Source organism: Peromyscus leucopus, chromosome 15 (genome assembly GCF_004664715.2).
Source record: "Peromyscus leucopus breed LL Stock chromosome 15, UCI_PerLeu_2.1, whole genome shotgun sequence".
NCBI lineage: Eukaryota > Metazoa > Chordata > Mammalia > Rodentia > Cricetidae > Peromyscus > Peromyscus leucopus.
Window position 1 is genome coordinate 38734281 of NC_051076.1, and position 23165 is coordinate 38757445.

A 23165-nucleotide genomic window follows, 5' to 3' on the forward strand; every position below is an offset into this window, starting at 1 on the left:
TCAGGGACAGGTCCTGATCCCATTGCTAGGGGCCCCACAAACAGACCAAGCTACACGACTGTCGTCCACTTGCAGAGGGCCTAGGTAGGTCCCATGCAGGCTCCCTAGCTTGTTGGTTTAGAGTCCATGAGCTCCCATGAGCTTGGGTCAGTTGTCTCTGTGGGTTCCCCCATCAAGATCTTGACCCCACCCCCCCACCCCTTGCTCATACAATCCTTTCTCCATCTCTTCAACTGGACTCCTGGAGCTTGGTCCAGTGCTTGGCTGTGGATCTCTGCATCTGTTTCTATCAGTTACTGGATGAAGGTTTCTGATGGCAATTAGGGTAGTCATCAATCTGATTACAGGAGAAGGCCAGTTCAGGCACCCTCTCTATTATTGCTAGGAGTCTTAGCTGGGACCATCCTTGTGGATTCCTGGGAGTTTCCCTGGCACCAAGTTTCTTACTAACCCCAAAATGGTCCCCTCTATCAAGATGTCCCTTTTATTACTCTCCCCCTCTGTCCTGTCCCTAACTCAACTAACCTGATATGGGGCACTTTTTTACACAATGAGTCAACTCCTTTTTCTAATCATATGACTGATGCAAATGTTTTAACCTGCCTCTGATGTAGGTATATCATACTGAACAGAAGTAACTGAAAAGAACACAAAATTTTATTAAAAACAGCAGAGAAAGCCGTTTTATGCCCTCAAGTTTCCATTTATATGGAAACTACAAATCCTGGATCTTATTTCTGAGAAGCAATATGAATTTTCCATTCAGACAGCTGTAGCTAATATATAGCTACATAGAATATAAGTCTATTACCACTGAAACTCCCTGGGCCAAGTTTTGTCTCCTTCTACTTCAGGGAAACTCCCTATGACGATATTAAATAATAGATGTAGATAATACAAATGTTTCTATTAGCCTAGGATTATCAGTGTAATCACTTGTAATTTAACACATCCCCTGGGGTATGTTTCCATAAGTAAATTTGGATAAACTGTCCCTAGATAATCCCCTAAGTACAGAAGAGAATATTCCATATCACGTGACTATATTGAGCTTCTAGGACTGGAAGAAATATTTTGGTTTAGATAGTTATATTAATTTTCAGTACATACTAATGTATTTTCTACAGGGTAATATAGTTGCCTAAATAATACATGCACAATGGCAACACCAGTTCACAAGGCCCTACCCCTTGATGAAGAGCTATAGGCAACTAATGGCTGCTGAGAGAGAAGGACTCAGTCTTCTCCAGGGACCAGTTCCCTAAAATGTAAAAACACATTTAGAGATGAACTCAGCAGGTTGTATTGATACCTACACACACACACACACACACACACACACACACACACACACACACACTCACACACACACAGACTCACACGCCACTAATAATTGAAGAAGACGTCATGAATTTGAGACGTAGGGGGGCACTGGAGGAGTTGGAGGGGGAAGGGAGGAGTCGAGAAGATACCCATGCATGGAATTATCTAAAACATTTTTCAAAATGTAAAAAGTACTTTGTTCCATAGCATTGTGATATTTGGAAATTGTACTGAAGTTCAATATCCGTGTGTCTTAACTACTTAGGATTTCATCATCAATCGAATACTTGTACCTAAATTTTGCTGACATCAAATTTTTGAAGCCACTATGCAAACTTTGTAAATGATTTCTATGTGTTTATCTGCATAACTGCATAAAGTTTACAAACAAGGAAGTATTAGTGTATCCAAATAAAAAGTGTTGTCATTAATTTATTAAATTTTGAATTTTTTTAATGAAAATTAGTATGTTTTGTAAATCACAGTATAGTCAACTGGCATAAGTGTGGTTAAGAGTCATTAGTAAAGCACTCTCAGGTCTGCAAAGAACCACCCAAGAGAGTCCTCCAATTATCCTCACCTGGTGGCCTATGAATGTCTGTAGACAATTGTCTGCAGCATTAATTTAGTGTTTGGGCAATGGAACACTTTATCATAGCCATTTCCTAGAAAACTATCCAGTTATTTTGGCCTTCCAATATCAAAATGTTATCTACATGGGATGTTTTTATTTAAAAAGAGATCTGTTCACTTGAGCAGAGACTAACTTGTGTGTATACAAGTGCGTGCGCAGTGCGTGCGTGCGTGTGCGTGTGTTTAAACTGACTTTGTTCTATGCTTCGACTTCATTTCTTTCCTTTCTGGCATATTCATCCAACGAGGCAATGCCCAGTAGAATGGCATGTAGAGTGAGCTGGTATTGCTGCTGTGTGTTTATGGCTGACACAATGCCTGTATCACAGCAGTGCTCAATGAAAAATTGGTGAACATAATCATCTTCTTTAATTTGGAAGGAATGGGGTCTCCTTTAGGAGCAAATATTTGAAAAGAGGTGGATATCTATGTTAGTTCAAGGTCCATCATTCATTATCTGTGTGATCTCAGAGTATTCCTTAACTTTGTAAAGTCTGAAGAACATGATAGTTACTTAATAGTCTCATGACTGAATGAGAAATTGGAAAACAGTGTTTAAAGGGTTGTTGCCACATGGGTAGATTAATTAGTTAAATAACCATCTCTTGAATATATATGCCATATATTGTATCTTCATTTGAATTCATATATATACATATATATATATAATTATTTTGTAGGTTTTGTTTTGACTTTAGCTTTGAGTAAATTTGTTGTCTTATGAAACATTACAACTCTTTAAGAGCAGGAAATGAAATCCAGCTCTATCAATTAAATTTTAATCCAATTCGTTTTACTAGGAATTCTCACTGGCTTCATATAAGGAGGTTCTGTTCTCATTAATATTCATGCAGTTTGACAGACTGCCCTATTTTAGACAGTCACTTAGAAACTCTGGCTGATGGATGCTCCACTTGAATTTTTACCTGTAAAATTTTTATTCACTTTGGCAGAAGAAAAGACAGCAGAACGTGCACTGAATGAGTAAAAGGAAGGGATCTGTTTCAACTCAGAAATGACACACTCTATTTATAATCCGTGGACCAGAACTGGCCCTATGGCCTTATAGCAGACTGCAGCTGGCTCTTGGTGATTCATGGAAAATCAAGCATACACTTACCTTGCTCATTATTTTAAGTGACATCGAGCTGGGACCTATAAATTAGCATGTTCGATGTATTAACCTATTTTTTTTAAGTCCAAAAATATAGAGCATCTTTCTTTCACAGAAATGTTTATCAGCACTCCCTGACTCATTTAACAGAAAGAATCATTAGAACCCTACAACAGCTACAGCAAACTTAGAGAATAATATCATCTTCTACGCCTTAGAGTCCAAGGCTACCTAGAAATTGTTACCCTAAACTCCTATCTGTGGTCTTTGGTACTTTGGAAGGAGCACTGAATTTGGAATAAATACCATTTGTGTCTATTGAGTAGCATTGTTAGTACCCTGAAGGAGCTTTAACCTACAAAATAATTATATATATACATATATATATATATATATATATGAATTCAAATGAAGATTTAAAAGGAGATATGGTGGTACTAACAATTCATGCTACACAGGGATTTAGCAAACCATCACCCTTAATTAGTTAGTCCATCTGCAGTGCGCCTAGGTGGCTAGGAAGAACTGAGCTAGTGTAAGTCCTAGGAGGACACCCCCCCCATCCCTGGAACTCCCCTCCACCTTTGGAACTCTCCATGGTGCTTGCTCTAGTGCCCTTCGGGCTCTTCCATCATTCCTGGCAATCTCACTTGAATTCAGAAATCTAGACTCTGATCCACCCTGCTCCTTCACTTTGCCATATTTTCTTTTCAAGGAAAGGCTGTGTAATCACAATTACAGGATACTGGTGTGGTTTTAATATCAAATCGTCATCTTTACCAAATGCTGACCTTGCCTCACCTGTCCTGAGCTCCAGCCCAAATGGTCTGGTATAGGTGTAGGTGCTGATGTAAGAGATCCTCAGAGTCTCCTTTAAGAGAAACTGAGCAGGAAGCAAATGCTGATTCCTAGTGGACAATGTCATGCTGTGGTGAGATGCTCGCATTTGGCCATTGAATCACAGTTCTGTCTCCATAGTTAGCAAACCTTATGTGTTTGGGCAAACTGTTTACCAACTTAGTGCCACAAAGTTGCCATCTTTCTACCGATGATGATTATGGTTCTTTGAGAAGATCACAATAAAACTGAGTAAACCATTGAGTTTAAATACACTGAGTCCACAGGAAAGATCCACTAAAGCAGTACTGGGAACTAAATCCAAATCATTTATTATTTATGCACATGCTCATCACTTTAGTGCTTACTTTTATTCAATATTTAGTCCAGCATCATCCCTTTAGCTGAACAAGCTAACTCATCTTTCTTTTGTATCTTTCTATCACTGTGTTTGTTGTGTTATATTGAGCATCCCCACATCTCCATCTTCCCCCTCCCCCAGTAGTCAATGTGTGAGTACCATGCTTTTCTCATATTTGTATTTCAGCGCTAGGCACCTTTGCTAGAATGCTGCTGGGCTGAGGGTGCTAGATGGTTAAAATCTGGGAAATTGTCAGCTCTTGTGCTTACTCTGACAGTGATGTCACAGAGGCAGAGAAAATGAGACAGTATATATATTCCTAAATATATAAATACAATCTGCTCAGTTCTATAATGTTACTTGTATGTATATGATTAGGAAAAAGAGGACAGAGGCCACAACTTTGAGACAGAGCAGGGGGGAGGGTAGATGGGAGAGACCGGAGAGAGGCAAGGACCGGGGAAGATTATGTAATTATATTTTAATTGAAAATTAATAAAAAAGAACAAGGAAACATTTTCCAGAATTTAACTTGAGTGTATTTTGTTGGGGGGAATTTTAGTTTCTTATTTCATCAATGTCTGTTGAACATCTACCATTTGACAGCAGAAAACAGAGGAAAAATCCAGAAATTCATGGAGCTTTTAGATTTTCTTTAAATTTCACTTATCAGCAACTGAATATTTTTACCTTTGACTACTGTGTATGCCGTACTTCCTGCATTATACTTTAGAGCAGGCTACATGAGACATGCACTGCAAAATCTGCATTTTAGAACGGAGAATCACAACTACGTTCAGCCAGAATGCCTCCGTCAGAGCCGTGACTCCGGCCCATCAGTTGTAAACACTCTGTGGTTTGACACACCAATGGCGTTCGCTGTTACCAGCTGCTGACTAGGCTTGTTGTTATGTGTTTTAGACCTCCAGCAGTGGAAGACATTCCGTTCGTATCACTGGTCTCAGCACTATTGATTTCCGAGCTGGCTTTTCCCAAAAGCCCACGCTGGACTTCAAAAAAACACTCAGCAGACCCGTGCAAGGTTAGTGTGCACATGGCTCTTAAGTTGGTGCTAGTGAAACCTGTGCCTCACCTGAGGTGTGATTGTGTAAGTCCATAGCAATCAGTTGCAATTTACTAGGACATCATCTTTCTTTAACATGACCGTGATTATTTCTTTGGCCCACTTCGTGTTTTGCAAAGAACAATCCAAGACCAGTGAATGGCTAAGGACAACTGAATCTCAAAGGGCTTTTTAAGAATTAAGACTCCCAGGCCCTGCTTCAATCTTCTGACTCAGAACTGCAGAAGCTGGGGCCTAGGAACATGAGTTTTAGGTGAGCGGCCCAGCTGACTCGTTGACAATAACCTCATTAAGAAAAGTTCTTTGTGAATTTTTAATATTAATAGTTTATAAACTGCTTGGGCAAGATGAAGTGCATATATATTGCTGAAAATTAAAGATATCGTGTATTACTTTATGTTCAAAGATGAAATCATTAGTGATTTTTAAACCTTGTTCTTGTACCTATTTTATTCACCCACTAAGGTTTATTGTCTTACAGCTAAAGGCAAAGCTCAGTCATACTGTGCTTTTCTGATGGTTGAATCCTTTTCTGATGGTTGCTAACTTACCTTTATTGTGGCAGTTTTAAGTAAGGATAAAAAAGTGAATCTTTAAAAGTCACATAGTCAACTATCACATAATAGTCATAATTCTAATTTTCTCTGCCTAAGAACGGCTAAAATACTGTGAGATAATCACATAGAATGTGCCAAGTGTCTTTCTTTATATAGACCACCAGTTTCAGGGCAATGGATAGTATTCATCCTGACAGTGCATATATGCTGCTATGGTGCTGGTGCTCATTTCACAGATGACCCTGAATCGTGTGCCGCTTGTAAATGACAATGCCTCTTTCTTCCAGGGATACCTACCTATGTGCTACTGAACACTTCTGGAATCTCCAGTCCAGCTAGAGTCGATCGCCTCGAACTTCTGAGTATCTCAGGGGGGTCTCTTAAGACGATTCCTGTTAAACACTACCCAGATCGAAAACCTTACGGCATCTGGAATATTTCTGACTTTGTTCCACCAGATGAAGCTTTCTTTCTCAAAGTGACAGGCTATGACAAAGATGACTATCTCTTCCAGAGAGTGTCGAGTGTTTCGTTTTCCAGCATTGTCCCAGGTGAGACAATGGAATGTTGATATCTTAAGGGGACTATGCCACGAGTAAAAAATGGACTATAAGCTAAAAGTTAGTATCTTCATGTTACTACTCTGTCAACAGATTGATGAGCATTACATGCAGATAACTTGGTGTTTTTTTACTTTTATTTTTTATTCTGGTGTATTATATATGTATATATTTATGTATTTATTAAAATTTTAAAATATGTAAGTAAGTCACTGCTCCCTTCCTGTTATTCCCTCCAACCCCTCCCCCATGTTCACTCTTACTTTTTCTCAAATAGACAGCCTCTTTTTCTTTGATTATTATTGTTACATACAGAGATGAATAGGTATATAGATCCAACTTCTGAGTCGGTTTATTGTGGCTTTGGTTTGTGTATATGGTTTCAGGGCTGACTACTTTGTATGGTATTGGGGGCTCATCCCTGGGAGAGGCTAATTCTTCTTCTCTCAGCAGTCACTAATGGCCTTTAGTTCTTTGTCTAGGGATGGGATCTAATGCGATTTCCCCCTTCTGCGTTAACACGGCCATTGATATTGTCATTGTTCAGGTCTTGTTTAGGCAGCCATATTGTTGAGGTATCATGGGTGTAGCCTCCCTGACGTTTCTAGGAGATACATTCTCCCAGCAGACTCCCTGGTGCTCTGGCTCTTACAGTCTTCCTATCCCCTCTTCCATGGTGTCCCTGAGCCTGGGGTGCAGGCACTGTGCTTCTGATGTATCTTTTGGGGCTGGGCTCCCATGCTCCATTCATCTTTACAACAAGTTGTGACTTTCTGTAATGGTCTCAGTTCGCTGTAAAAAGGACCTTCTTTGTTTATTATTGTTTTATGTAAACTTTTATCTTTTTCCTTTTGAGGTTATATTTTAATTATAATATTTCTCCCTTCCCTGTTCTCCCTCCAAACGCTCTCATATGCTCCACCTCCTCTCCTTCCTATTCATGGCCTCTTTTTTTTCCCACTAATTGTTATTGTATGCATATTTAACTTAAATATTACTTCTAAAGTTTTATGATAAGTCTTACTGATTACAGATTTGAAAATTTGGTAGCTTTAATCAATGGGGCATTGTAGTGTCCTTTTTATCCTCCTCTATTCTTTTGTTATCTAAGTTGGTTAAACATTTATATACAATGGCCAAGCACCGTCTATTCCATGAATAGTGGACTATGAACAAATAGTGATGATTCTATGTTGAATTAGTTGGTTAGTTAATTACTAAACTAGTTCCTGATGTTCCTCCTGTTGTATAAAAATGTGGTTACATGATAGTAATGACTTGGGGGCACCAGGTCCCTGTTTATCTCTACCAGAGAGATTTTGAAATGATCCATTCTGACTGTACATAGTAACTTCTAGATTGCCCTACAAAAGGTTGTTTATAAAGCTGGACAGGAGCTAGCAGCGTATCTGTTATGTATGAGATTGGGATTTGGAAATTCAAGAGCTATTGTTCAGTGATTGTACAATCATGAACACAGAACCAACCTCAAGATTTTCTCACATTAACACTCAAGTGAGTTGGCTTCGCCCTGATATTGAATGTATGAAATTTGTTGGATTCTTTAAAAAAAATACTTCTCATTATTCCTTTTAGGAAAAAATTACCCTGTGTTCTAAGATAAGCGGACTCTTCTCATATTTTTACATATTTGGAATAAGAATTTATTCTACAGTTGATGATGTAATGTAGCTCATTTGATATTTTCTCCTAGCTTGGTAGTGGAGAAAACTGTTCATTTTAAAATCAATGGAGTCTTTAATTTGATGAATATCATAGTGAGGGCCTGTGGTAATATCCAGAAATGAATCTGCTTTGAATAGAGTTAGTTAAACTAAATTTAGTAATTTATATTCATTGTAATTCTGATGATTTATCAGAATCACTCAAATGTAACACTTGAGGATGGATTCACAGAAAATGTTTACTATCACTGTGACTATCTTACCTGTGTTCTTTTTTCCTAGATGCTCCCAAAGTTACAATGCCCCCGAGGACCCCAGGATACTACCTGCAGCCAGGCCAAATCCTCTGTTCGGTTGAGAGTCTTTTGCCCTTCACTTTGAGCTTCGTGAGAAATGGAATTGCACTGGGAGTGGACCAGTACTTCAAGTGTGTGAACATTCCTTTTAGCAATAGTTTATAGCAATAAACATGGAAATTCCATTCTCTACTCTTTCCCTGACAATCACTTACTGCCTTTACCATGTTGGAATACAGCACTAACAGAATGGACAGAAGTCTGGGCATTGGTGGAGCTCAGGTTGTAGTGGAAGGAGACAGGAAACAGATAATAAATATACCGTGATGATGTAATAAATTCTAGAATACATTCGGTATATTCTAGGCCTTATAGAGTCTGGGTTTCATATAATTTGAGGGTTCCAAGTTAAGTCAAGCAAGACAGAATTATGAACTCAATGTTAGGTAGCCAACGTCAGAAGGAACTCTTTGCAAAGGAGAGCCCTAGAACCTTTAGCTTCATTGAATTTGGGCTAAAAGTGTCTATGACTTCTATTTAAAGTGTAATATAATTGGCACATCTGATGAGTGTTATGACAAAACACCAACTAATTATTTAATTAGAAATATTAACGCTCGGTAGGTTATTAACATGTAGCTTTTCAATTTCAAGTAGCAAATTCAAAACTGGATGAGAAGCCAGGAGTGGTGGGGCACATCTTTAATCCCAGCACTTGGGAGGCAGAGGCAGGCAGATCTCTGAGTTTGAGGGCCAGCCTGATCTACAGAGTGAGTTCCAAGCCAGCCAAAGCTACATAGAGAAACCCTGTCCTGGAAAGCCAACCAACCAACCAAATAAACAAACAAAACAACAACAAAACGGGATGAGAGCCATTTGCACCCCTAAGGATGGTGAGAGAGGTCATATCCTGGGCGAGAGATCACATATCCTGGGAGAATTTCACACACTAGCAAATGGAAATGCACGAGGACCATGTGACTGGGCGGGAAAGGGAAGGCAGAAATGAGGCCAGCGTGTGTGTGGATCTCAGCCAGCTAGAAAGAGAAGGGTAGAAGACAATGCCTAGGAGTTCATTGTGTGCTAAGAGCAGAATGGCATGGCTCACCAGGAGCAAGTGTGCCTACAGCATGGAGAAATCAACAGGAGTTGGCTAGAAGGTACCAAGTCTGCCTTCTAAAGTTGAGTGACCTTTTTTTATTGATAAATGCAAGTAATCTCATTGAAAGCGATTACGTAGATCTTGAGAAAAAAAATGCTAGAAAAATTATTTCTGGAAAATGTATTGCCTTTTGAATTGCTACAAAACCTGACTAGATTTGGGAGTAAAAAACATCTAAGAATGACGTTTAGCCATCTTTTACACTGCCGACGCAACATTAACATAGTTCTATAAGATGTTAACTATCTGACAGTCTTAATTTATATAATCTCTTTATGGAGATTCATTTTGGGTAATGCTTGTGGCTGGAAAATTAATCATATCCCAAAAGTTTTCCCTTCCCTACCAGCTGCCCGCTCCATACAGAGACCATCTTGATGATTTACTTAGTCGCCTGCTTTATAACCAGCCACATAACAGAGCAGGCTATCAGATGATGGGACCACATAACTAGCCGATGAAATAAAGTAACTCTGCTTCCTGTTTAAATAGTGACAGCTTTCAAAGACACTTGAGATTCTTTATAAACATTAACTCATTGATTCCGCACAATTCCTGGGAGGTAAGCCACAAAAATTCATTTTCTCATGTTTCCAGTGCTGTGGCCCTGAGATGGGGCAGGCCTTGCTGACATGTATTAAGTTGTGAGTGATGATAGACCGATACTCTAATCCCAGTTCACTTGCTTGCCTTTGCCATAAATTCCCAGTAATATGAAACATGGGACTTAATCTTCTCTTGTGTCAGCCACGCCACTTGGGCCGTCAGGGAATGTCAGAGAAAAGTCAGTTTGCATTTGCAGTGAGCACGTCTCTTGGACAGGCTCTTTGCCCTGCTCTAAGGTCCACATCTCGAGACCCCTTTCTTTATTTTAGCCTTAGAATGCTTATGTCAAGGGAGAAGGCTACATTAAAAAGAATTACTAAGTCAGACATACTGGCACGTGTCTTTAATCTCAGCACTTGAGAGGCTGAGGCAGGAGGACTACAAGTTTGAGCCTGGGTTGGGCTACATAGTAGGAACTTGTCTCAAAACTTTTGTTTTTCCTTCTTGTAGCAGTTCATAGATAAGAGGGCTACAAGTCAATGATAGCTGTAAAGAGTATTCTTTTTTTTTTTTTTTTTTTTTTTGAGACAGGGTTCTCTGTGTAGCTTTGTGCCTTTCCTGGAACTCACTCTGTAGCCCAGGCTGGCCTTGAACTCACAGAGATCTGCCTGCCTCTACCTCCCAAGTGCTGGGATTAAAGGTGTGCATCACCACCACCCGGCATGAGTATTCTTAAATCAATTTGCAAACTGATTGTATGACCTTAGACAAAATAATTGCTATTTCACTTTTCTTTTAAAATGAAGGACTGAAGACTAGATGAATTTTTATTTTCTGTTCAAAAATTTCCATGAGCCTAAGATTTGATGAACCTTATGTGTGCTCAGCTCTGAGGGAGGCATTGCAGAGAACAGCTGAGATGGAAGCATTCCAAACTATTGCCTTCCTGTGGCTGATAGTACCTCCTAGAGAAAGGCATTTGCAAATTTGTGCTTAGTGTCCTGCTGTAAAGTGTTTGAGAGAGAGCCTGAGGGTCCAGGACAGTGCACAGTGAAGTGAGACTGTTTGCTTCTGATATGAACAGAAAGCGCCACTGGTGACAGAGTTCACACAGAATGGACAGGAAATGTGAGCTGAAATATCCCAAGCTACAATAGTACACAGAATAATGGCTACTTAAGTACTCACATTCTTGATGATAAGAACCTATGCTTAACCTAATATTCCAAGCCCTATACCAGGACTGACCATGAAATCAGAGCTCAGTAAGCTATCCATGGTTACTTTGTTGTGTCTGGATGGAGAGAGATGTGGAGCCTAAACCACAATGAGAAATCAGTCAGAGGTGTCTTGACTCTGTAGAGGTCTTTACAGTTTATATGAATCTTCAATCTTTTCCCACAAAAGATTATGAATAGCAATAGATGATCAAATAGAGAAATGTAAAATATTTATATTTAAACTATATTTTTAAAGGATAAGGCCTACTTTTATACACTTTGGACTTTTTAACGCAATAGTTAAATATCTGCTTGTTAAACTGTCCCAGAAAACAAGAAGTAATTTTAGCAGTGAATAAATCAATATTTGTTAAATGTATGGATGCATGAGTTTGTTTATAAAACTAATGTATTTTTTTTCAGTTTTCACATTCGTTATTTTATGTGTAGGCTAAACCAGATATAATATATACCTCTAGGTGTAACTTACTTAAGAAAGTTATTTTCTTCGAGTTAAAAGCTGCTGTCTTAACCTCACGTTTGTAAATTACCTTGTATCATTGTTTTGATCAGGATTTTCAACTCCAAACTGTAAAGTACGGGAGAAATTTCATCAGAGTTTGTCAACTCAAGTATGTCTTCATACAGACAGAAAAAAATTTCCTAAAGATAAATTTTCATTCCTGCAGCTTATTGACTCTCATATGTTTTTTGCTCAGAACAGAGAGAAGCATAATTCTGTTGAAAATATAAAAGGTGTGTGATTTTTAAGTTAAAAATCTGCAGTTTTCACAACCAACTTTGTTTACATTGTTCGTTGGCACAAGTCCTTCAAAAACAAAATCATTGGTCATTGCTTTCAGTTTTCTCTTGTTTGGCAGACACTAAAAGCTTTCTCTTTTCCTGTCCTCAGAGAGTCGGCTAGTGTGAACTGGGATTTCAAAAAGGTCACGTTGTCTGATGAAGGCCCCTATGAGTGTATTGCTGTGAGCGGCGCAGGGACCGGACGGGCACAGACGTTTTTTGATGTATCAGGTAACTGTCACCTGTCTGTGAGTGCGCCTATAGAAATGACTCCTTCCTGAGTTTATACAATTCTCTTTAGGATCATTTGCGATTATCTACCCACTTCACTACATTGTCAACACAGATGCCAGCTCCCCCACATTCTGCCTGTCTGTCTTCTCCTTGACATCTTAGTTCCCTAACTCTAAAAGGTTAATGATAGCGGAATGTCTATCCTACAGAGGACTAAGCAATATCCATGGTACATTCTAGGTGCTTAGAAGGTAACTTGGAATGTAGAAGCACTCAATAAATAGTTATTATTATTTTTACCACTTAGGATTTTATTTTTACTTTTTTCATAGAAAGTGTGAGTGGGGTGGTGGTGTATGTCTGTGTAAATGCCCGCAGAGAAAGCCAGGTGCATCAGATCCCTTGGAGCTGGAGTTACAGGCAGTGGTGAGCTGCCCAACCTGGGTGCTGGGAACCTAATTCTTGTCTGCTTCAGAGCAGTGCCTGCTCTTAACCACTTAACGAGCCTTCCGGGCCTACTGATGTTATTGATGTTGCTATATCTAACACCATGTTTGCTTGGGTTCATGGTTCCAGAGGTTCCTGGTGGGGAGGCATGGCCCCAAGCGGCATGCGTGCAGGCAGAGCAGGTGAAAGCTCGCCGACCTGTAAGCACACAGCAGACAGCAAACCTGAAATGACAGGAGTCTTTTATCTCTCAAATTCCACTTCAGTGATGAACTCATTGTATCCAGTGAGCCCACACCTCTTAAACCTCTGAAACAGGACCACCAGGTGTGCACTGAGCTTGCTGACATGTGAGCCTATGGGAGACATTCTCATTCAAACCACTTCAACAACCACATGGCATTGTCCTTCGAGAAAATACGACTTAAAGAATTGATCTATTCTGAGGGTAACAAGAGGAGTACACCTTTCCTTTCCTCATGTTTACACATGTCATCAATCACAGTGTTTTCACAAATAGATTCTGACCTCCAAATTGAAGACCGTGATGAAACTGAAAGTGGTCTAGGAACACAGAGCTTTACTGGCTAGAGTGTAGTGTAAAAAAGGACAAACGTGCATGACACCTTTTCTTTTGCATTCAGAGAGCAAATTCCTATGAATAGGTAGGTAAAATACGTTCACGAAAAAAACATTGTCCTTTAATTTTTCCAGAATAATTAGGGGGAGGAGACTGGGATATATAATCAATGGTCAGGATCAAACCAGTTATAATTTTAGTATACTTTAAAATATAGATATTGGGGATTCAACCCAAGGTCTCACATAGGCAAGCACTAAGCAATTGCTCTGCCCCTGAGCTAAATTCACAGCCCAAAAATTTCATTTTAACTGAATTATTCTATGCCTGCCTTGCCTTGTTCTGTGCTTAATTGTATCCTAGTCTGACCCTAGCCTAGTGTCATGGCTGCTGAAGCTGCACAGAGCTTGTTTCTGCTTTCAGTATGTACTTTCCTGAGATAATTTAAGACAGAAGAAATGTTTTAATTAGACGATGGTTTAGAGTCCTAGGGTTTGTTGTGTCCAAGCTTAACTTGGAAAGAGAGGCATGTAAATCAGGCAGGCGTGTTCTTTCAGTAAAACCACTTGTATTCTCTTATTATTAGGAAAATAAAGATTGTCTTCTGAAATAGCTTAGCGGGCTGACATACATCACAAACTATTTGTTTTTTCATCTCCAGAAATTATGAAAAGCCCTGGAATTATGTCAACATTCCTCAGCTTCTGGGAAAGCAAACACTTGAGCACTTGAGTATTCTTCCCAGCAGTGTTAATGAAGAGAAGAACAGGAGGGAAAGAGACTTGAGCGAGTTGATTTGAGCATCTTGCTAAGTAACTGGGAGATGCCAGTAGGGACGTGTGAGCTGACTGTTACGAAGCTGGCTCAGTGGTGCAAGGAACTTCCTGTTGCCTCTGTTGCACCCGTCCTACTAGTCATCCTCTGTGCCAGCTGGTCGGTGGCATAACTAGGGAGCTGGACCCTTCCCAAGCCAACTTCCAGGAATTCTTTCCATTTAGTCACTTGTGAAAGAAGTCAGAAAGCATCAATGGTCATGGCAATGATTTTAAGAGTAGGAGTGGCAGACAAGGGCTCCTTGGGGATTGAAAGAGTTGGCATTTCTTTCAAGGATAGCTAATGCTTAACGTACTGGCCATTAGCCTTCACCTGCTTCTCAGCTTCCCTTTGCCTAGGTTAAAGTCTTTGTTCAGCCACCATACAGTCATTATTTATCCAGATCTTAGAATCAGGTGCTGATTAACTACATAGCCCAGTCTCATGTTTTATGAAGAAATATTAGAAAATGAGCATTATGGATTGTGATATTCTTGTGTCACCATACTTGTTATTATATAAAGTCAAAGACCATCCAATAGATATCTGAAGAAAAGTTAAATTTATACCAGCATGTTTCCTCATTTGTTTTAGCATTTTGTTGTATTGACATTTTTGAGATTTTTGGGGTTCTTTTCTAATGTTGGTTATTGATTGTTTGAAAGAGAAGATGGGTATTTAAATTTGCATCTTAAATACAAAGTGGGCATTATAAAGCATTTATCAATTACAAATGGATATAACAATGACTAAAACTACACAAATGTGCACAACCCATTACTTCTAATGATATTTTGGAGATTAATATTATTACAGGTATGTTAATTTTCTGTATTGAATTTTTATTAATAAAAAAACATACACACTAAGATTCTGGCATTAAGTGAAATTCTAAATAGGGATTCTGTCAAGGTGTGCCAGTGAAAGGAAATGTTTAAAAATTAGAATCATTTATTTATCTTATTTATGTGTAGGTTTTGTTGGCATGTTTCTGTGTGCACAACATGCATGGTAAGGGCCTGTAGAGATCAGAAGAGGGCATTGGATTCCTTGGAACTGTAGTTACAAATGGTTGTGAACCACCATGTGGGTGTCAGGACCCCAACCCACGTCCTCTGTAATAGCAACAAGTGCTCTTCACACTGAGCCATCTCTCTGTTCCCAGTAAGAGTAAATCTCCACTTGCTTCGCCAAAAGGCTGAGAAGTGATGAGAGTCGATCTCAATTTCAGATTATAGGATATTCTTTTAGAACAAGGGAAGGATTGAACACAATATTATATCATCTCATCATTTATAGCCGAAGAAACAGAAACCCAGAGTGAGCAATCGACCCATTCATGGTCAGGTAGACACATGGGAGAGATACATGCAGAAGGGCATATCCTGGTCTCCTGGTCTGGTCTAAGTTCCTTGCTTTACACCCCCAGCCTATGCATGCTCTGCTTCCTGCCTCTGTGACTGGGCTACCTTCTCTGATCACTATACCCTAACTTTAATCATGGTATTACTTATGTGTATTCCTTATGCTCTAGGTGCAGATAATTTCTGGTAACATATAACCTTAGCCTCTTCCATAAGCTGGCACAAAAATCTCATCAGTCTCCTGTCTCCATATGTACAAATATGTTAATGTGTGCAATCTTCATTATCTTTATGTATTTGTGCACTAATAGTGTGATATCTCATTATTTCAAATTTCATTGGCTCACACATATTATTTTTCAAATGCCATTTCACTTATTGTATCTTTTATGGAAGAGGAAATAGAGTGGGGTGTAGCATGCTGCAAGCATGTTATTGGGGTTCACTGGGAAAAAGCACCTGTAAGCAAGTGAGGAAAGTAGACAGACATGAGCTGTGTTCAGAACTTGTATATGATTTCAGAGTTGACTACTTGATATAGGATAACCAATTATTGAATCACTGGGGGCAGGTAAATTCTTAATCTCTCAGTCATTAGTTGCCTGCAGTTCTTCTTCTGGGGATGGGACCCACATGAACATATCTATTGATATTGGCATTGTTCGGGTCTTGTTTAGGCAGCCATAAAGCCACATGGGTGTAGTTTCCCTGTCATTTCTGGAAGACACCATACTACGGCAGACTTCCTGGTACTCTTAAAATCTGCCCCATCAATTCACTCAGCTTTCTAAGATGAACTTGCTCCTCGTCTTTATTAGGGGAGTGTTTGTCTTACTCTACTGTTGTACTTTTTCTTCCTACTAAGGATGCAGCCCCTGTGAAAGGTGATGGTGTTGCATCTTGCTATGTCTATCATCTGTTGGGTGCTATGTTCTTTAAATTGCTCGATATCTGTTTTTAAATGTAAACAACCAGTAAGTGCTACTTTTATCAAAACAAATGAAAAAAACGTGCTTTATTCCGTAATCCCAAACCCTTCCAGCCATATCCTTTTGCTATGCCAATTCAACTCTCACATTTATAACTTAGATTTAAATTTGGTATGTACAGGTACATTGCCTTATAAAATATTTTGTAACTAGGTGATAATTTGGGGGGGGGTCTCATTGACATAGGCATTAATCAATAATTTCTGGTATATACTGAAACCTTCCTGACATATTTTTCAACACACATGTATATATACAGTTTTTAAGCCACATTTATAAGTGAGCAAAATTGAGTTTTAGGTCTATTGATTTTGAGTGTTCTCATTTCACACAGAGCCCCCTCCGATCATCCAAGTGCCTAGTAATGTTACAGTCTCTCCTGGAGAAAGAGCAGTTTTGGTGTGTCTTGTCATCAGTGCTGTGGATTACAATCTGACGTGGCAGAAGAGTAGCAGAGACGTCCGCCCAGCAGACTCAGCAAGAATCAGGACCTTGGCCAACCTCTCGCTGGAGCTGAGGAGTGTGAAAGTTGGTGATGCTGGGGAGTACCGGTGTGTGGTTTCCAGCGAAGGTGGATCAGCAGCAGCTTCAGTTTTCCTCACAGTGCAAGGTACTGTCCTCCTAGCAACTTCTACTCAGTGGTGTCCCTTCACCTTCCTTCTTCAGCTTCTCCCTCTGTAAGCGTGCCGTGTAAGGGTGACAGTGTCTACCCAAACAGTTACCTTTGAATCAAAGAATGCTTGGGATGTTCTGTTGTTTCAAAGTGACTAAACTAGAAACTAAAATATCTCTAAAAATTAGGCAGCTTTACTGAAATCATAACTGGGCCTGCTGGTTGCAGATGTCCATTTTCAGAGACTATATAAATTGTCCCTGGATGTTTTGATATTTTTAAGTTCTTAGTCTATGATGTGGACATTAGACGAGATCAGGGATTCTCAGGGTGGTATAGTCCTCAACAATCCTCAAGTGAATTTCAGTAAAATTCTAATTGTTTTCATAATTGCCTCCAAGGATTCAGTCTTTATTTAAATGTTATACTAGCACCTTGCACATATATAACTAATTTAAGTTTTTGCTTTTAAATTAAATTTAATAAATTTTACTGGTATATTTTATTTTAGTTATTTAATTGAAATGGCCCTTGTGGTGGTGCTCATTAGTTGAACCTATCTCTATTTACTTGTTTGTTTGTTTGTTTGTTTAGATATTTTAAAATGTATTCTTCTCTCATACAATACATCCTGATTGCAGCTTCCCCTCCCTCCACTCCTTCCACCCCTCCCTCTCCCCTAGATCTGCTCCTGTCCCATCTCCCCCTAGAAAAGAGGAGGCCTCCCAGGGATATCAACTGAACACTGCATAACAAGATAAAAATAAGACCAGGCACAAACCCTTACATCAAGGCTGGGTGAGGCAACCTGGCAGGAGGAAAAGGATCCCAAGAGCAAGCAGAAGAGAGAGTCAGAGCCACCCCTACTCCCACTGTCAGGAGTCCCCCCCAAATCACCAAGCCTACAACCATAACATAGATGCAGAGGACATAGTGCAGACCTAAATTGTGGATAGACTTCAAACAAGTGAGTTTCAGTAGTACATTTCCATATCTATACACATACATATATACACATATATACATATATATATTTACATTTTGTTCTTAAATGCATCTAAGTTCCCTCTCCAATCCCCCGTCTTCCTTTTGCAGTTCTTCCTCTCCTAATAGACTTCTTCTGCCTTCATGACACATATATTTATTCCATTACTCTCTCTCCCTTCCTCTTTTTAGATCTTTCTCCCCCTTATAGTCCCCTTTCTCCTTTTACTATCTCTCTCTGTATCTATCTATCTATCTATCTATCTATCTATCTATCTATCTATCTATCTATCTATCTATCTATCTATCTATCTATCATCTATTCTACATATATGTGTAATTATAATCTAATCTCACATATGAGAGAAAACATGTAATATATCTCCTTTAATTTGTCTAATTTTACTTTGACATAACAATCCCCAGCTCTATCCATTTTTCTGTAAATGTTACAATTTCACTTTTCTTTATAGGTGCATAGAATTCCTTTGTGTTTATGTACCATTGATTTTTAAATCCACTCATCTTCAAACAACCTCTAGGCTGGTTGCATTTCTTGGCTATTGAGAAGAATACAGCAATTACCATGGGTATGCAAGAATCTTAGTGCTATGCTCACTTAGAATTCTTTGGTCACATGACCAGGAGCAGTATACTTAGATTACAGGGTAGTTCTATTTTTAATGTCTTGAGCAACCTGCCTACTGGTTTCCTTAGTGGCTGTACAAATTTGTATTCCTATCAGCAGTGACTAAGGATTTCTCCTTCTCCACAGCCTAGATTCCTGTTATTGTCATTAGTTTTCTTAATGGCAGCCATGCTGACAAGGGTGAGCTGGGTCTCAGGATAGTTTCTGTTTTCATTTTCCTAATGGATAAGGATGCTGAAAACTTTTTTCAATATTTTTTTTTTTTTTTTGATTTTTCGAGACAGGGTTTCCCTGTGTAGCTTTGCGCCTTTCCTGGGACTCACTTGGTAGCCCAGGCTGGCCTCGAACTCACAGAGATCCACCTGGATCTGCCTCCCGAGTGCTGGGATTAAAGGCGTGCGCCACCACCACCACCACCACCACCACCACCACCACCACCACCACCACCCGGCTACTTTTTTCAAATATTTATTGGCCATTTTTATGGTCTAATTTTTTTCGTTAAGTTAAGGAAGGTCCCAGTTGGTGACCCAGAACCCTGAGGACATATGCCTCCTTTTCTGTAACATAGAGAAGAGAAGGGGCAAGTTAAGTCCAGAAGATGTAGGGCCAGTGCCTGGAGGAGAGCCTGTTGAAGCTTATAAAAGGCTTGGCAATGGGCATGAGGAGGGGTTGCTATGAGGGGCCCAGGGCTGCCTCATATAAGCAGTGGGCGAGAAGAGAGAAAGAAAGAATCCAAGAGCATAAGAAGACAGTCATCCCTAGGAAGGACAGAATTTTGTCCTTGGTGGTGGGGATTGACAGCAACTGGATTAGATGTTTCCTATCTAGGGTAATGGCCTTGTGAGTTGGAGTAATAGTCTTGGATAAATAACCTCAGGGGTGGACAATTAGACCTTAGATGGTGAAATCTTGTATCCTCAGACAGACAGAATGTTTAATAAGATAGAGGTGTCAGCCTGGCTAATTTGCTGCGATGAACTACAAAGAAGATCATCTATGTATTGTATAAGCTTGGATTTAGGAAGAGAATAAGTCAGAGGCTAGAGCCTTGCCAAGGAGATGTGGCATAGGACAGGCCAAGTGAGTTGGGTAGAAGGTGAGTATCCGAGTCTGTCCAAGTAAAGGCAAAGATATTTGTTTGACTGGGGTTCAAGAGGAATAGAAAGTAAGGCATCCTTGAGGTCTAGGACAGGAGAATGAGAGGTCTCTGAGGGGGATGGTGGAGAGGAGAGTATAAGGGTTGGGTACTATGGTGTGAGGACTAACCACTGCTGGGTTGATAAGTTAGAGATCCCGAACCAAGCAGTAGGTTCTATTGAGTTTTTAAACTGAGAGTGTGGGGGTGTTCAATGGACATGTGGGGACCAGACGGCCTTTTCTTAAGAGGTCAGAAATAAAAAGCTTAAGTCTCCCGAGGCTTTGGAGAGAGAGTGGGTATTGATATATTTGGTGGGGGTTTGTAATTAAATGATGAGAAGGGGATGATGTTTGACTATAGAGGGCCTTGGGGTGTCCCATACCCAGGAATCTGCCTGAGACGTTGGTAAGGGAAAAGGTTTGTCAGATTGTGTGGCTTGGAAGAGAAAGAGGAGGTGGACAGCTGGCAAGCTTGGGGTCAAGTGGATGGAGGGATCAAAAGAAATAGAGGCTCTCACTTTGGCTAAGAGATTCCCTCCTAGCAAGGAAATGGGGCAGATGGGTACCACTAGGAAGGAGTGGGTAAAGGGAAAACTCCTAATGATATAACTAATCATGGGGTTTGGGGAGGTTGATAAGGCTGTCCCCTAGTCTAACAACAGTGGATCAAGAAGTAGAGATGGATCCCCAGAACTTCATCAGCAACTAAAAAGTGGCCCTGGTGTCCAGTAGATAGGAGGTGAAGTGCCTTGATACTGTGATGACTACCCAAGACTCCCCGCTGGAGATGGCAGTGGTCTGGTCAAAGGAATCTAGGCCCCTTCAGTCAACCATGGCAAGATCTAGGAGGTCAGCTGGAGGGTGATCTGGGCCTGATGTCCTCATGCCATGAGTGACATGAAGACAGTCATCAGCCCAGTGTTCCTTTTGATGACACCCAGGTATTATTGTAAGAATGGTTTGTGAGGGTTTGGATATACCTGAGCCCAGTGACCTTTCTGACCGCATTTGAAGCAGAACCAGGAGGGTCTCGGGTCTTGGAAGTCAAGGGAGCCTGGGCAGTTGCTATGGCTGGCTGAAAGGCCTTAGCTAGTAGCATCAAGTATTTTTATTTTTAGGCCTTTCTCATCTCTCCCATGGTACACCTTGAAGGCCATTTGTAATTCTTCTTTTCGGAACCATCCAATTCAGTATCCCATTGCTGTTTGGATGCTTCCTTTTTGTATTTCATTTCAAAGCCCTTTATAGATTCTTGATATTAATCCCCTATTTGATATATAGTTAAGAAAGAATTTCTCCCATTCTGTAGGCTGTTTGGTCATTCTACTGATGATTTCTTCTGCTATACAGAAGCTTTCCAATTTCATACAACCCCATTTACTTGTTGATTCTTGGAATTATTTTCTTCACTGTTGGGGTCCTTTCCAGAAAGTTCACATTTATGATTGCATTTTGAAATATTTTCTCCTAAAATTTTCAAGTCTTCATCTTTTACGTTATGGTCATGAATCCATTTTGAATTGACTTGCATGAAGTTTAGGAACTATAGCCTCATTCTTTTACAAGTGGACATCCAGTTTTTCCAGCATATTTGTTGGCTATCTTTTTCATAGTGTATGCTTTTAAACACACACACACACACACACACACACACACACACACACACACACACACGTCAAGGATTAGATGATGGCTATAGCTGTGGGGATCCTTTTCTGGGTTCTCTATTTTACCCCATTGTCTGCCAAGACCACGGTGTGTTTGTTACGCTGGATCTATAGTGTAGTTTGAGATTAGATGTTCCAGTGCTGTTCTGAGTAGCATCACACTGACTATTTGTGGTCATTTTGTGTCTCCGTGTGAATTTCAGGGTTGCTTTTTCTAGTGGTGTGAAGAATGCCATTGAAATTGGACTGAAATTACATTGGATCTACAGATTACTTCCAGAAATACAATCATTTTCAGATCCAAGAGAATCTGAAACATGTCTTCCCATGTTCTGGGATCTTTCTTAACAATGTGCTTTAATAAAAATACTAAAATATAATAAAAAGAGAGCAAGTAGAAACTCAAAAAGAAAAAAAAAACACAAAAGGGGGGATGAAGTATTGTTTGAGTGATTTCTTTGGGGGCCTTTGAAAATTGGGGACCCCAGACAGGTGCAGAGGTCTGTTCAGTTGAACTTCTGGACACAGAAAGTGGTGTAATATGGTGTTGAGCCTGTACTGGACAAGCATCCAGCATCCGAACAGTCCTTCCCTTAGTACCATGTCTTCTTTGTCATCCACGGGCCTCTGCTGGCCACTTTCAAAGCTTTGCCCTTTCTGGGATCATCAGGCTTTCCTACCATCTAAGCTTCTCCAGTTTCTACCTCTTGGCGTGGTCAACAGAGAGAGTCTCACAAGAGCATTATGGGTACGGAAAGCAACCCTACCACTGAGATGGGTTACATGTGGACCAGTCCTGGTACTCTCCAAACCCACTCTGCATCACTCACCCTGCCAGAGCGATGAGGCTGTGGACAACAAGCAGTCTCCCGGAGCCTCAGAGTTTTTGGATGCTTCATGAGTGAATGTGAGAGGTGGCTTCAGAGATCAGGCCACCCGTTGCCCTCTGCCGCAGAGCTCTCTCACCCTGGTTATTCTTAGTCGTTCAGGTCTGCAGTGAGATGGAGCTAACTTCCCCCATATACACATCCGTGCCAAGTAAGTTTCATGCTGCCTGCATTTTAACCTTGTCAGCAGCGGCCAACCCTCACACTCTCTGTGACTGGTTCCCAGGGCTGTCTCTCACCTTGGGTTCATAGCAATTGAACTAAGGCACCTTAATTTACCACTGTTCTCTTTTCGCAGGCCCCCAGAGTAGCTCAGTTGAAAACAAAAGTGGAACATTGTCCCTTAAGCTCTCTAGTTTCCATTGATCCATCTCTCATGAGAAACCACTATTTCAGCAAGATCTACAACTGATTTGTAGCTTGTGAATTGTAGGCTTGTGCATATGAGTAGGACTGTGCTGTGTGAGTTTTCCTGGGAAAACATAAACAAATGTCTGTTCACCCTAGTTGCAGCACTACTGAGAGAGACTTCTGCTCTCCTTATGTACCCCATGGGCACCACGTGGCTAGACCTGTTTTCAAACTGACTTCTTGATGCTTTCCTATTCTGTTTCCC

The 23165-nt window shown here is 40.2% G+C and overlaps 1 protein-coding gene across 1 annotated transcript in view; it reads left to right on the top strand.

Moving 5' to 3' along the window:
- Hmcn1 (hemicentin 1) overlaps positions 1–23165 on the top strand; it is a 442116-nt gene that overhangs the window by 172149 nt on the left and 246802 nt on the right. Inside the window, exons 7-11 of the mRNA XM_028874743.2 lie at positions 5190–5310; positions 6197–6460; positions 8437–8581; positions 12292–12413; positions 16944–17219. Of these exons, the coding sequence (XP_028730576.1) occupies positions 5190–5310; positions 6197–6460; positions 8437–8581; positions 12292–12413; positions 16944–17219 (928 nt within the window). The remainder of the gene's footprint in view (positions 1–5189; positions 5311–6196; positions 6461–8436; positions 8582–12291; positions 12414–16943; positions 17220–23165) is intronic.